The sequence below is a fragment of the Trachemys scripta genome, chromosome 16 (assembly GCF_013100865.1).
Source record: "Trachemys scripta elegans isolate TJP31775 chromosome 16, CAS_Tse_1.0, whole genome shotgun sequence".
In the NCBI taxonomy this organism is placed as follows: Eukaryota; Metazoa; Chordata; order Testudines; family Emydidae; genus Trachemys; species Trachemys scripta.
Genome location: NC_048313.1, coordinates 4,650,127 through 4,665,913, shown reverse-complemented (window position 1 = coordinate 4,665,913; position 15,787 = coordinate 4,650,127). Strand labels below are relative to the sequence as shown.

The 15,787-nt window shown below is 54.6% G+C and overlaps 1 protein-coding gene across 2 annotated transcripts in view; it reads left to right on the top strand.

Moving 5' to 3' along the window:
* The window catches only part of NPAS1 (neuronal PAS domain protein 1), a 97,946-nt gene that overhangs the window by 71,164 nt on the left and 10,995 nt on the right, over positions 1-15,787 (top strand). For both annotated transcript variants that reach the window (XM_034792862.1, XM_034792863.1), the window contains exons 6-10: positions 2,756-2,936; positions 4,592-4,707; positions 5,438-5,634; positions 6,171-6,277; positions 10,274-10,421. In XM_034792862.1, coding sequence (XP_034648753.1) covers positions 2,756-2,936; positions 4,592-4,707; positions 5,438-5,634; positions 6,171-6,277; positions 10,274-10,421 — 749 coding nt within the window. The remainder of the gene's footprint in view (positions 1-2,755; positions 2,937-4,591; positions 4,708-5,437; positions 5,635-6,170; positions 6,278-10,273; positions 10,422-15,787) is intronic.

Genomic DNA, 15,787 nt, shown 5'->3' with positions numbered 1-15,787 from the left:
GTCCTCAGCTGGACAGATAAACCCCTCCCTTTCTGCCCTGCCCAGTGCCCAATCCCCTCTAGCAGCAGCCGTGCTGAGACCATGCTGCCAGCTGGGGTAGTGGCTAACACACAGGCCTGGGAGCCTTGGCCGAGTCCCTGCGCCTCACTTCCCCTGAGCGTGAAAACGGGAGCAGGAGTTTGCCTCTAGGTGCGCCACTCTCTAGGCTCTTCCATGGCTCCCATCCCGGTGGCGTCCGGGCACCCCCTCCGATGAGTAACTGTGACCACGGCGATCTCTCTCCTGCCCTTCCCTGCAGGCACGAAGGCGGCGTGAGACTGAATTCCTCAAGCGCTTTGAGGTCGTGGGGGCAAAATGGCAAAGGGGCCAGTTGCAGCCATTGACACTGGCTCAGGGTACCCAGCCTTTGCCCTTCATAGACATTAATTAATTCTTGTGACCCCCCCCACAGGGCAAGGTATTATCCTTCCCTATCTTGGGGTAAACTGAGGCACGCAGTGATGACGTGGAGTGCACCAGCTTCCCTTCTCCAAATCAGTGGCAGAACCCAGGAATCCCAGCTCATAGTGACCTGCTGTAGCCACTAGAGCACACTCCCCTCCCGGAGCTGGGGCTAGAACCCAGGTGTCCGGCATCCCTGCTGTAACCACCAGACCCACTCTCCTCCCAGCATGGAGAATATTATGATTTTTTTAGAACATGGTAGCGCCTAAAAGCCATGTTTGTGGACTAAGACCCCACCCCTTGTGCTAGGTGCGGTACATTTTATTGCTATTAGGTGTATTATGGTAGTGCCCAGAAGCCCCAGTCATAGACTAAGACCCCCATTGTGCCGGGCACTGTACGTTTTTATTGCTATTAGGTGAATTGTGGTAGTGCCCAGAAGCCCCAGTCATAGACTAAGACCCCCATTGTGCTAGGCGCTGTACATTTTAGTGCTATTAGGTGTATTGCGGTACCCAGTCACGGGCTAAGACTCCCATTGCACTAGGTGCAGTACGAACACAGAACACAAAGGCAACCCCTACCCCAGCCCATAAATCCTGTTTCCCAGTCTCTCCTCTCCCCCCCCCACCCCGTTCTATCCAACTAGGCCATGCTGCCTGTGGGCTCGGCTGCCCCCCCCCCCACACACACATGTAGCACACCGTTCCCGAGGGCGGCGTCAGTCTGCTACACAGCATTGGTCCTTAGCCCGTCTCCAGCTGCCGCCTTGGCAGCCCGGGCTTGCTCCTTTCCGCTTTTAATGAGGCTCAGCCCTCCGGAAAGCCCCCGAACCCTGGAGGCGAAGAAAAGAGCTTGGCATGATTATTTATTGATCCTCCCTCTTCATTATGTGGTGGGAAACGTTAACCCGAAGCGCTGACCTTCAGTATTCCAACGGGACGCCGCTGCTCCCGGGCAGGCTGGCACGGTGATGAGGGCACTGCCCCTTCCTTTGCAGGCGGCGCGGAGGTCACTCCGGCTGACCTCGCTCTGGCTGGTGCCGTGTGCGTGTGTCTGGGGGGACGGGGAGGGGGGGGGCCTTTAGAACAGGCACTCCACCCCGAGGTTTATTGCATTAGCCGAGGGTGAGAGCCAGGCCTGGTTGACAGGAGAGGGGGCAGGCAACTGTGTCTCTCGGGGACCACTGAGGGATTGCTGCTTGGCAGTCTGACCTCACAACCCTGCTGGGTTTGTGCCCTTGCCAAGGGGGCACCCCTGTGGCTGTTGCGCAATCCACGCCTAGGCAACACGGGCCTGGAAGGGGCCTCCTGGAGCATCGGGGCCAGTCCCTGCCATCCCATCAGATCAGTCCAGTCAGAAATGTATCACGCGCCATCAGCTAACCAGCAGACCTGCCAAACCCACGGGGAAAAACGCAGACATTGGGCTTGTTTTTGGCTTAATTGGCTTGTGAGTTGCTTGTTGGCTAATTTTTGGCTTGTAGCTTGTTACTTGTTTGGCTTGTAGCTTGTTGCTTCTTGTTTTTTGATCGGCTCTCGGCAAGCAGGGGCAAGGGGTGGGGGGCGGGAGAGAGTCAGGGGTTCACAGCGGGCCCGCCACAGGCCCTGACTGCACGCCGGGGGGATCTAGTCACAGAGTATGGGGGGGTCTTAGGGATTGGCTTGCTTTGAAATGCGATTATCTTGATTTTTAGCTTATTGTGAAAGTCAGGTGGGTGCTTATTTACCACGTGAAAGGTGGCAACTGTGCTAACGAGTTAGGTTATTTGCCCCCTCTTGGTGGGGTGGGGGGTGAGGCTGTCTCTGAGTCAGATCGCTGGGGCTTTTAATCGCATCCCTGGCAAGCCTTCCAGCGCACAGTCCAGGGGAGGAGAAGCCTGCCTGTGAGACAACAGCATGTTCTGATCGAGGGGACCTTGCTGGGGTTCCCCCTCCTCCGTCGCCCCTGTGGCTGGATCCCATTACTGGTTATTCAGATGGTAGTAGCACCTAGTAGCCCATGGTGCCAGGGGCTGTACAGACACAGAACAGAGACAATCTCCTGATCTCGCTCCTCTCTGATGGCTGTCTGGAAGGGCAGCACCGGGGCCTGGCTTAGAAAGGTGGGGAGGGGAGAAGCCAGGTGACTCGGCCAAGGGCTGGTTGGGTCTGTCAGTCGGCTCGGTGTTAGATGCACTGGGCGTGAGTCCCGCGGAGGATGGTCCCAGGTGCTGGGATCCCGGAGAGGAACGACCCCAGCTAGCCTCTCTCTCCCTGCAAATAGGGGAGCCCAGCTCTGACTCCCCCCACCCATCTCTGTTGTCTTCTAGGTGGAGCTGACAGGCAGCAGCGTCTTTGACTACATCCATCCCGGAGATCACCCTGAGGTTGCCGAGCAACTGGGGCTCAAGCCGCCTTTCGATGCTGTTGGCTCCCCACCGGGGAGCCAGAAACCCCCAGGCCTCACCGGGGCCAGCTCGTCCTCCTCCCTGAACGAGGCCTCTGAGCCCGGTAAAGCCGCTTCTCCTGCTTGACCAGAAACAGCCTGTGGACCCATCCCCTACCCCCAACCCTCTGCCTCTGCCCCAGGGCTGCAACAAGAACCCAGCAGTCCCAAATGCCCAGTCCCCCCTGCTCTAACCACTAGACCCCCACTCCCATCCTGCCAGGTATAGAACCCAGGAGTCCTGATTCTCAGTCCCCCCCTGCTCTAATCACTAGACCCCGCTCCTGTCCCAGAGCTGGGGGTGGAACCCAGAAGTCCTGATCCCCTGCCCTCTCTGCTCTAACCACTGGACTCCCCACCCTCTCTCCCTTCATCTCCCCCTTCTTCCTTTCTCCCTTCCCCAGTCTCTCTCTCCCCTTTCCTCTCCCTTCTCCCTTTCTTTTCTTCTTCTCTCTTGGTCCCCAACCCCTTCCCCCCTCTTTTGTCCCCCGCCCCGCTCCCCGAGCCTTGGAATTCCCAGCCCTTTGTCACCTTCATGTGTGAGCAGCTTCCCCGGGGAAGGTAGGAGCCCAAACTCTGTGCTGGCTGGTTATTCACTCAGTCTCACCTGGCCCCCGCCAGCCGCCTTCACCCAGGGGTTGTGGGTGTCCATTCCCCCCTCCCCGCCCCGTCCCCCCACAACCACACCAGAGCCGTGTGGAGGAGCCGGCATCCAGGAGCCTGGTGGGTGGTGAGAAATGAAAGGGAATCTTCAGTCGCCTTCCATCTCATTTGATATCCGTCTGCTTGGCTTTTATCTGGGGAACCTTTAAAAGATTTATACGAAGCAGGAGCGTAAAAGAGAATGAGATATAAAGCTGAGCCCGGAGCACGCTCTGCCTCCCCAGACAGAAAGCAGACAGCGGCCCGTCCTCTGCATTGCTGGGGAGTGCAGATCGGTGCAGGTGTAGGGGGGAGACGTGTGCTCCTGGAGGGAGGGGGTTCCACTGGGGATGGGTGCCATTCTTAAGGGGGGGGGGGGGTTGCAAGCCGGAGAGATGAGGGGCAGAGTCTTAGCGAAACGGCTGCTCCCAAATTACAATAGATGGGCAGGTGTTTGCATAGAGGGGTCGCGGAATTGGGTTTCGAAGGGATCTGTTCCCAGAGGGTCGGACCTGTGGGGTTTGGGGGCTTGGTGGATTATTTCGAGATCGAGGAGATGACCCAATGGGACCAGTTAAACCAAAGAATCCCCAGCATAAGAGCCAGGAGGTGACCAAGGCTGGGGTCTGGGAGAGAGATGTAGCAGCTGAGTGGGGTATGCTGGAGGCTCTCCCCTTGTGGGGTGGATGACGGTCATCGGGATTGCTGGGCGCCAAGGGCAAGTGCCACACCGAGGTGGGGCACAAGGGAGCTTGGGATGAGCGGGTTGCAGGAGTGATGCCTGAGAGGCCGTGCAAGATGACACAGCCCCCTGCCCCTGCTCCAGCAGGAAAACAGACTCCTCCCCCATCCCTGCAGGAGGCCACCTGCTTTTTGAACCTGGGGCGGCCTGTCTCACGCCTACAGGGCCGTGGAAGTGGTTGCACCTCAGTTATTTGAGGGCCAGCCTCTCTCTGACAAAGGCCACGCCCCTCATGGTGATTAGCCAGAGCCCCGAGTGGAGGACTACGCCCCCCTCGCGCTGTGTGGCGTGCCGGGTGCCTGACCAATGACGCTGATCGCGCCGTGTCCATCTCAGATCCCACCGGCTCCCACGCCCCCCCCAAGCACGATGCCCTGGAACGATCCTTCTTCGTCCGTATGAAATCCACCCTGACCAAGAGAGGGCTGCACGTGAAGACTTCTGGCTACAAGGTAAAGGCGCCTAAGAGTGTGGTCTGCCATGTGCAGTGATCTTAAATCCCCAAACCCTTCTGTTAGCAAGTGGGAACATACCTTCTCCCCAGTGTCTTCCCACTGAGACTGATAGTGTGGGGAGGATCAGATCTGTGTCTCTTTCTCTCCCCAGCCTACCCCCAGCTCCTTGCTCCCAAAGGCCTGATTGATCAATTTCAATGCAAATACCAGAAGCCTCCCTCCTTCCCCGCTAGCTGATCAGCTCCACTGAGCCTGGGTCATTTTCTCCTGTTCAGGCCTCCCCGCAGGCCCTGCCCGATGCTCCGCTGCCCACTGTCCAAGGTGTGAATGGTTAATGCCAGCCTTTCCTGCTCTCCCCTTCCCTCCCCGTGGCCGGCAGCTCTGCAACTGCGCACGAGTTCAAAAGGATCCAGAAGCCCGTGGCAGCTGGATCGGCGCCAGCAGGAGGCACCGTGTGTCAGGAATCAGGGCCTGCAGCAGAACCAGTCTCGAGGGCAGCTGGGCTGGAGTAGGTTGCCTGATTGGCTGACTCCTGCTCTAACCACTAGGCATGACTGCCCATATCCCGCTCTCTGACCCCTTAGCTCCCTTTAACTCATTCCTGGCACGGCCCTGGCGTTAGGGGCCCAGACTCTCGGTCAGTGGTACGGCACAGTGAATAAATGTTCCCCGCCCATATACACCCCTCTCTCTTTCTCTCCGACTCCCCCACCCCCGCCACACACAGGTGATTCACGTTACTGGCCGTCTCCGTCCCCGCCTGCCATCCTTCTCCCACGCCCATTCGGTCCTCAGCCGAGTCCTGGGGCTGGTGGCCCTGGCCCACACGCTGCCGCCTTCCACGCTCAGCGAGGTGCGCATCGAGTGCCACATGTTTGTGTTCCGGGTCAACATGGATCTGCAGATCGTGTACTGCGAGAGCAGGTGGGTCCAGGGGCAGATGGCTGGGTCCGGAGTGACTCGGTTGGTGTCAGTGGCGTTAGGGCCAGATTCTGTGCACAGTCATCTGGGAGTAAATCTGGAGTCAGTGCAGTGATAAAATTGGCCTGTGCCTTTTATTTTGGCCTCAGGTTAATACCTGATACAGCCTTGTATTCTGGGATTCTCTCTCACCCTGCTACAAGGGATCCGTTCCGTTTCTGGGAGCCAGGGCCCCAACTGGTGTGAAGCCACCGTCGCCCCATTGGCGTTGATGGGGCTAGATCTCCAGCTGGTGTGAATCGGCTGTCGCTCCATTAGAGTCAATAGGGCCAGACCCCCCAGCTGCGCCAATACACCCATGCTCAGGATCTGGGCCCCTACCATCCAATAGCATCTTGGTGCGTGGCAGGTCGGCACCCCTTCCTAGCCAGGCTCTATGCCGGGACGGGGGACAGTGGCGTGCAGCTAGTCCACCCTTTCCCATCTCTCTCTGCTTCTCCCTGCCTTTATAACTCCCCCTACCTCTCCTCCACCCACAGGATCAGCGATTATATGGACCTATGCCCCTCGGAGCTGGTAGGGAAAAACTGCTACCAGTTTATCCATGGCGAGGACGTGGAAGGAATCCGGCAGAGCCACCTGGACTGTAAGCATCCTAGTTACGGTCCCCTGCTCTGGTTTGCTCCAGCTCTTCCTCCCTCCGGGGTGAAGGGTCCATGTCACGTTGGTGGGGACAGGAATATAAAGGGACGTTTCAGAACCCAGCGGGCAGGGCTCTCTGCTGGATTTCCTAGCTTGTAAATGTCATCAGCCAGATGCAGGAAGTGCTGTGGGAACGAGGCACTGGGCACCCAGGAGACCAGCCTTTGAGTGCCACATCCCCAGCATGCGTCTCTTTAAAAAAAACCCTCTGTGCCTCAGTTTCCCCCATCTGTACAATGAGGTTAATCATCCTTCCTTGGTCTGTTTCGACTGTCAGCTTTTCGGGGTGGGGACTGTCTCTCCCTGGGGGTGTGGGTCCAGCCCCTGGCACAACAAGGTGCTACCGTGACACACAGCAAGTTGTGCCTGCGTGCTGGATGGCTCCGGGTTCCTGGTGCAAAGGAAAGTTGTGTCCCCATCCTCTCCTGGGATACTTGCGGAATTGTCTCTGCCAATGGATTCTCCTTCCCCCTCACCTCCTCTGCCGGAGATGCCCCCACCCTCTAGCTCTTTGTCATGCACGTCTTTTTGTTCCGCTTGGGTAAAACTGCCTGCGCCGATCTGGGTCTAAGCTGCTTCTCTCCAGTGTCAGGAGCAGCTCCAAAGACCACGTTGCCTCTTTGTGAACTCCGGCTGAGTCAGGTTTGCCTTGAGAGGGTTCTAGTCCCGCCTGGGTTGGGTGCTCTCCTTGGCAAAGCGGCTGGCTGTGCGGCATGCGCTCTGCCCATAGCTGGATTTCCTCCACGCGGGCGTGTGGCACTGTCTGTCCAGCAAGAGCTGCCATCAGACCTGCCCTTTCCCCAGCAGACCTCATGTGCTGAATCCCAGGCACGTCTTGCCGAGCCCCAAGGCTCTTCGTAAACTGCAAATTGTCCCAATGGCTAAAATTACTCATTTAAAACTTGACACCGTATTTCCAGTCTGAATGTGTCTGGCTTCCACTTCCAGCCATTGGATCATGTTCGACCTTCCTCTGCTAGACTGCGAGCCCATTTGTAAATATTTGTCCCCCAGGTAGATACTTTTCAGAGTAGCAGCCGTGTTAGTCTGTATCCGCAAAAAGAACAGGAGGACTTGTGGCACCTTAGAGACTAACAAATGTATTAGAGCATAAGCTTTTGTGGACGACAGCCCACTTCTTCGGATGCATATAGAGTGGAACATATATTGAGGAGATATATATACGCACATACAGAGAGCGTGAACAGGTGGGAGTTGTCTTACCAACTCTGAGAGGCCAATTAAGTAAGAGAAAAAAAACTTTTGAAGTGATAATCAAGATAGCCCAGTACAGACAGTTGAAAGTCACCCCTTAACCTTCTCTTTGTTAAGTTAAATAGCTTGAGCTCCTTAAGTCTTATCACTATAAGGCAGGTGTTCGAATCTTTTAATCATTCTTGCGGCTCTTCTCTGACCCCTCTCCAATTCATCAGCCTCCTTCTTGAATTGTGGGCACCAGAACCAGACACAGGATTCCAGCAGCCATTGCACCAGGGCCAAACACAGACATAAAATAACCTCTCTGCTCCTATCTGAGATTCCCCTTTTTCTACATCCCAGGTTCGCATTAGATCTTTTGGCCCCAGTGGCGCACTGTGAGCTCATGTTCAGCTGATTATCCAAATGTTTTTCAGAGCTCCTCCTTCCAAAGGCTAGAGTCCCCCATCCTGTAGTACGGCCAACGGTCTTTGTTCCCAGATGTATCCATTGACATTTAGCCGTGTTAAAACGCTTGTGCCCCGTTTACCAAGCGATCCAGATCGCTCTGTATCAGCAATTTGTCCTCTTTGTTATTTACCACTCCCCCAATTTTTGTGTCATTTCAGTGGTGATTTTTATGTTTTCTTCCAGGTCACTGATAACAAAATGTGAAATAGTGTAGGGCCAAGAACTGATCCCTGTGGGACCTCACTGGAAAGACACCTGTTGGATGAGGGTTTTCTGTTTACAATTATATTTTGAGATCTATCAGTTAGCCAGTTTTTCATCCAGTATGTTAAACTGGGGTTGATAGTTCCTTACCCAATGCTGATCTGGCTTTGGAGAAGTCCAAGCAGGTGCCCAGAATGGGCTGTGCATCAGCAAGGGGGTGCAAGACACCTAGGGGAATATCGCAACGCCCTTGTCTCCAGGGATGGATTTGGTCTGTGTTGTGTGTATCGATGCACTAGCAGGCAATGATTATGCCCCTGGGCAGGCAGGCTGATAGCAACCCTACCAAGCTAAGGAGTGTTGGGTTTGCTCAGTTCTTGGATGGGTGCCCTCCCGGGATCACTCAGGGCGCTACAGGGAATAGTGTTCATGGCGAGTTAGGGAGCATGCTGCTCCCAGCTGATGCTGACCTCAGTGCCCCAGTGCGGTGCTGTAGGAAGTGGTTGATAACTTTAAGGAGCTCTGAGTCGGCACTGACCCCGTTGCCCCAGTGCGGTGCTAGGGGGCGCTGTGCTGCAGGGGCTGCCATGAGTGACACAGCAGGGGGCGCTCTCTCCTCTGAGTCAGTGCTGACCCCAACATGGGGAGCGGGTGCTCAGCAGGGGGCGCTCTCCCTTTGCAGGCAGGGCTGGCCTTGCTATCTTTCAAATCGGATCCTGACCCTTTGTGATCATTAAAGATCCGCTGAACCTCCCTGTCAGAATCCGAGCATTTAACCCCTGCTTGTCCAGGCGAGATCCCAACCCTGGCGATTAAACCACTCCCCTCCAGTTTCAACTGGACGCAGGATTCTTTCTACACTTCCTGGCCTAAACTGCAAGGCAGATGTTCAAACAACTGCTGCATCCCACCCTAGAGAGGGAGCAGCTGGACTAGGGTCTTTATGAGCAGGCATGAAAGCTGCTTTGGATGAAAGGTGCAATCCGTTATTAATAATAACTAGCCCTTAACCTATCAAACCTTTGGGCTGGGCCCTGGTGTGTGCTATGGAGTCAGCTTCAAAAGCCAGAAGGGACCACTGAGATCATAGCAATGTCGGGCTGGAAGGGACCTTGAGACGTCATCACATCCAGCCCCCTGCACCGAAGCAGGACCAAGTAAACTTAGACCAGCCCTGAAGTCTGTTCTTAAAAATCTCCAATGAAGGGGAGTCCACAACCTCCCTTGGACGCCTGTTCCGGAGCTTAACTCCCCCGAGTTAGAAAGTTTGTCCTAATATCTCACCTCAATCTCCCTCGCTGCAGATTAAGCCCATTACTTCTTGTCCTACCTCCAATGGACACGGAGAGCACGTGATCGTCATCCTCTTTATAACAGGCCTTAACATATTTGGTCGTCTACTCGGACCTCCTGTCTAACACGGGCCATAGGAATGCCCTGAATTAATTCCGGTTTGAACTAGCGCAGATCTCTTATAAAAAACCATCCAGTCTTCACTGAACACTTGCCAGTGATGGGGAATCCACCACTGCCCTTGGTCAATCTCATTGTTAAAAACTGACACCTTATTTCCAGTCTGAATTTGTCCAGCTTCCACGTCCAGCCATTGGATTGTGTTAGTCATTCCTCCGCTAGACTGCAGCGCCCATGATCAAATATTTGTTCCCCATATGGTTACTGATAGGCTGGGGTCAAGTCGCCCTTTAACCTTCTCTTTGTTAAGCTAAACAGATTGCGCTCCTGGAGAATCTCCCTGTAAGGCAGGTTTTCCAATCCTTTGTATCATTCTCGTGACTTTTCTCTGGCCCCTCTTCAGTTGATCGACATCCAGCTTGAACTGGGGACATCAGCACTGGAGAGAGATGAAAGGGGCCACAGAGACATCCGAGAGGATGACAAGCTGGATAAACCATTAAGGAGCCGTGGCTGTGATAAGTGGGACTGTACCTTTCCTGGGATCTTGAGCGGGGAGGGGGTAAAAGCCCCTTTCTTGGCTGTCTGTGCTCATGAGAGAGGAGAAGGGGTGGGGCCTGGCAGCCTTCAGCTAATGAACTTCTTTTTCAATTAGTGTTGAAAAAAGGCCAGGTCGTGACCCGATATTACCGCTGGCTGCAGAAGAACGGGGGCTTTGTGTGGATTCAGTCCTGTGCCACCATCTCGGTCAATATCAAGAACCCCAGCGAGAAGAATATGGTCTGGGTCAATTACATCCTCAGGTGAGATCACGTGGCTGGGTTGGAACAAACCAGCAAGCGTCCGAAGAGGGGCGTCGCTGTTCCACACGCTGCGGCAATAGGGACAGATGCGCAGACCCTCCTGCTCCAAAAACTCAAGCAGCTGTCCCGCACTGAGCTCCGGGGCAATCCCCATTAACTGCTGGCTTTGCAGGGTCTAGGACACACAGGTGAGCTGTTCTGAGTTCATCCAGGAGAGGGCAATGCTGTGTGCGCAGGCTGTCTGAGGATCCCAAAGCACTGTATGATGAACTACTGTTTGGATTGCGGTAGCCGGCAATGAGGACCAGTGCTGGGCTGTGTTCCCTGGAAGCTGCGCAGGGCAGGAGAGATTGAAGTGCCGCCCAGCCGACAGCATGTGTTTGGGTGCCCCTCTCTCCACCTGCTGCTCCCTCCTGCAGCTGCTCCCAGGACCATCCTGCTGGCTGTGCGGGGAGGGGGAAGGGTGCTGATGTCAGGGCGTCCCCCTCCCCCCCCAGCCCCTGTACCCCATCTCTGCAGAGCAGGGCAGAGGGGACACAGTTGGACTCAGGACTGGGAGCTGCTTGCTGCAGGGAAGGGTGAGTGGCTGAGTGCCTTTCTTAAAGAGACAGTGCACTGTTTCTGAGATTTCCCCAACAGCCAGCTCACACAGTGTCTGTCTGTCTGTTACACACACACACACTCTCTCTCTCTCTCCCCCTGCCCATGTACCCCATCTTGCGTAGCAGAGGAGAGGAGACAACAGGGTTCAGGACAAAGCAGGAGAGCTTTCAGTGAGTGTCTTAAAGAGACAGAGCAGGGCATCTCAGAAATTTTTCCAGCAGCCAGCATACACGCTGTCTCTCTCTCTCTCTTACACACACAGAGTCCCTGTGACACACACACACAGAGTCTGTATCACACTGTCACACACTGTCTCTCTCACACACACACATACACACGTCTCTGTTGCACATGCTCTGTCACACACACTGTCTGTCTCACACACACACACCGCCTTTGTGTCATGCACACACACTATCTCTGTGTCACACACACACACTGTCATGCACACACAAACACTGTCTGTGTCACACACATACTGTGTCAAACACTGTCTCAGTGTCACACACACACACACTGTCTCTGTGTCACACTCACCTCCCACCACATACCTGTATTATTGTTGTTACTTCTTGGTACTTCCTGCAATGCACGTACATTCTCTGTAATTTTATTCTTTCAAAGTGTGTTATTTTAGTGTTTTGACTGGTCTGTGCATTTCATAATTTTTATTTCTCTTACACTTACATTTAATTCTTTGAGTAGTGAGTTCTAAAATGCCTAACCTGTCCTGGCTGGAGTAATTATCCCTATTTAACTTTTTAAAACTATATAGTATGTCTAGGTTTTTTTGTTTCTACTGGTGGTGCACATCCACACATACCTCAGTGCACATAAAATTTATTCCGCACGTGGATGGAAAAAATTAGAGGGAACATTGCTGGGTAAACACATAGGAGGGGATAGTCTCTATAGGCAGTAAATGACCTAGCCTCCCAATCCCCATGGAAAGTGGGGGCAGTATTTACTAGCTTCATTGTAAACTGAGGCATGTAGTCATGTGGTGACTTGCCCACGGTCAGACTGTGGCCAAGTTGGGAATAGAACCCAGGAGTTCTGCCCCACAGCCCCCCCTTGCTCTAACCACACTCCCCTCACCCTTGCTCTAATCTCTAGACTATGCGCCCACCTGAAGCTGGGAACGGAACCCAGGAGTCCTGCCTCCTAGTCTAGTGCGTTGCCCATCAGATCCAGCCAGGCTGGCTGATGGTTTTGTGAGTGTTTTAGTGATTAATACTCTTCATTGCAGCAGTTCCTGGTAGACAAGGTTGTTTTAGCGACATAGGCTATTAAATGCTGAGAGAAGCAGCAAACCTGATTGAAAACCTCCTTTGCCCCCATCCCATTCCAGCAGGGCTGTAATTTGTTGAGAAATATTTCTCTACAGCTGCAGAGTGTGGAAGACACCCTGGGAAATGTGATCTGAGACCAGCAGGTAGCTGCCAGTTCTATCTGTACTGTCCACCTCCCTGCTGGGGATGCAGGGGGAAAACTGCATCGCCCACTGTCCTGCCCTGATAGACACGCAGAGCTGTGCATCTCTGCTGGGCCCCACTCGCATGTAGTCCAGGCACCTGTTTGCCCAGGTATAGGAACAGAGGCCCTCAAAGGTGTTTCGGGGCCTAACTCGCATTGAAATCAAAGGAGTCGGGTGCCTAAATACAGTTGTCTACAGTAACACTTAGAATCCCCGGTTGAGGTCACATGTGGAAATGGAGGCACAGGGAGAGGAAATGACATGCACAGTGCCACAACACAGAGGGGCATAGAACCCTGGAGTCCTGACTCCCAGCTCTCTTCTGTTCTAACCACTAGACCCCACTCCTCTCCCTGAGTTGGGAACAGAAAAGACGGTTACTCACCGTTGTAACTGTTGTTCTTCGAGATGTGTTGCTCATATCCATTCCATTAGGTGTGTGCGCGCCGCGTGCACGATCGTCGGAAGATTTTCTACCCTAGCAACACCGGCGGGTCGGCTGTGGAGCCCCCTAGAGTGGCGCCTTCATGGCGCTGAATATATACCCCAGCCGACCCGGCGCCCCCTCAGTTCCTTCTTGCCGGCTACTCCGACAGTGGGGACGGGGGGCGGGTTTGGAATGGATATGAGCAACACATCTCGAAGAACAACAGTTACAACGGTGAGTAACCGTCTTTTCTTCTTCGAGTGCTTGCTCATATCCATTCCATTAGGTGACTCCCAAGCCCAACTTAGGTGGTGGGGTCGGAGTGAGACATTGCTGTGTGCAAAACCGCTGACCCGAATGCAGCATCGTCCCTGGACTGCTGCACTAGTGCATAGTGAGCTGTAAACGTGTGGACTGATGACCAAACCGCCGCTCTACAGATGTCCTGTATCGGAACATGTGCCAGGAAAGCAGTCGAGGAAGCTTGGGCCCTCGTGGAGTGAGCGGTGAGGTGCGGTGCTGAGACACCTGCCAGGTCATAGCAAGTCCGGATGCAAGACGTAATCCAGGAGGATAGGCGTTGTGAGGAGACCGGTGAGCCTTTCATTCGGTCGGCTACTGCAACGAAGAGTTGCGTCGTCTTTCTAAAGTGCTTTGTGCGGTCAATATAGAAGGCCAGGGCCCTTCGTACGTCCAGGGAATGCAAACGTTGATCCTGGCGAGTGGCATGTGGTTTGGGGTAAAAGACCGGGAGAAAGATGTCCTGGTTAATATGAAATGTAGAAACCACCTTAGGGAGAAAGGCAGGATGTGGGCGAAGCTGCACTTTATCCTTATGGAAGACTGTGTAAGGGGGCTCAGATGTAAGCGCCCTGAGCTCAGAAACGCGCCTTGCTGAGGTGATGGCTACGAGGAAGGCTGTCTTCCAGGATAGGTACAAAAGTGAGCAGGTGGCTAGTGGTTCGAATGGAGGACCTGTGAGTTTGGAGAGAACCAGATTGAGATCCCACGTCGGGACGGGATGACGCTGTTGCGGGTACGTCCGGTCTAAGCCCTTGAGGAATCTAACAACCATCGGGTTAGAGAATACCGAGGACGCGAGTTCCCCTGGGTGAAAGGCCGATATAGCGGCCAGGTGAACTCTAATTGAAGATATCGCCAACCCTTGTTGTTTTAGGGAGAGGAGATATTCCAATATGAGAGGAATGGGTGCCTGCAACGGGGACGTGGCTCGTTGTTCGCACCAACAGGAGAACCGTTTCCACTTGGCCAGGTACGTGGTCCGTGTTGAGGGTTTCCTACTGCTCAGCAGGATCTGTTGGACAGAGTGTGAGCATTGCTGCTCTGCCTGGGTGAACCATGGAGCAGCCACGCCGTGAGGTGGAGTGATTGCAGGTCGGGGTGACGCAGCCGACCGTGGTCCTGAGATATGAGATCCGGACATAATGGAAGTGTGATCGGTGTCTGAACCGAGAGCTCCAACAGTGTGGTGTACCAATGTTGTCTCGGCCACGCTGGAGCGATCAGAATTACCTGTGCCTGGTCTCTGCGTAATTTGAGCAGTACCTTGTGGACCAGAGGAAACGGAGGGAAGGCATAAAACAGGTGATCTTTCCAGGGAAGGAGAAACGCATCCGAGAGGGAGCCCGGAGCTCGACCTTGTAGGGAGCAGAACATGTGGCACTTCCTGTTGTCTCGGGATGCAAACAGGTCTATCTGGGGAAACCCCCACCTCTGGAAGATGGAATGTATGATGTCCGGACGGATAGACCACTCGTGCGTTTGGAAGGACCTGCTGAGTCGGTCCGCTAGAGTGTTCTGGACTCCAGGGAGGAACGATGCCGTGAGATGGATCGAGTGGGCGATGCAGAAGTCCCACAGGCGAATGGCCTCTTGGCATAGAATTGACGAACGTGCTCCTCCTTGCTTGTTGATGTAAAACATGGCCGTGGTGTTGTCGATGAGAACCAGCACACAGCGGCCACGTAGGAGATTGAGGAATGCCTGGCACGCCAGGCGTACCGCCATCAGTTCCCGAACATTGATATGCAGGGCTAGCTGGGGTGTAGTCCACAGGCCCTGGGTATGGTGTTCGTTGAGATGGGCGCCCCAACCCAGAGATGACGCGTCTGTGACCAGGTGCAGAGAGGGTTGTGGGGCGTGAAATGGCATCCCCTCGCAGACCACATTGTGATCTAGCCACCAGGTGAGGGAGGCCAGGACCGAGTTCGGGACCGTGACTACCATGTTCAGGCTGTCCCGATGTGGACGGTATATTGATGACACCCAGGTTTGAAGTGGGCGAAGCCGAAGTCTGGCATGCCTGGTTACGTACGTGCAGGAAGCCATGTGACCCAGCAGGGTAAGGCACGACCTCACCGTGGTAGTTGGGAAGGCCTTGAGCCCTTGAATGAGGTTCGTGATGGTGCCAAAGCGGTTGTCTGGCAGGATGGCTTGTGCACGTCTGGAGTCTAGAACTGCGCCGATGAATTCTATTCTCTGGGTAGGTTCTAGAGTGGATTTGTCCTTGTTGAGTAGGATGCCCAACTCGTGGAATGTGTGCACTATTCTGTGGACGTGAGCTTGAACTTGCTCCTTGGTGCGACCGCGCACCAGCCAGTCGTCTAGGTACGGGAACACCTGTATCCCTTGCCGACGAAGGTACGCTGCCACGACCGCCATACATTTCGTGAACACCCTTGGGGCCGAGGATAGGCCGAAGGGAAGGACTGCAAATTGGTAGTGCACCGTGTTTACCACGAATCGCAGGAAGCGTCTGTGAGGCGGGTAGATTGCAACGTGAAAGTATGCGTCTTTCATGTCGAGGGCGGCGAACCAGTCTCCAGGATCGAGGGAAGG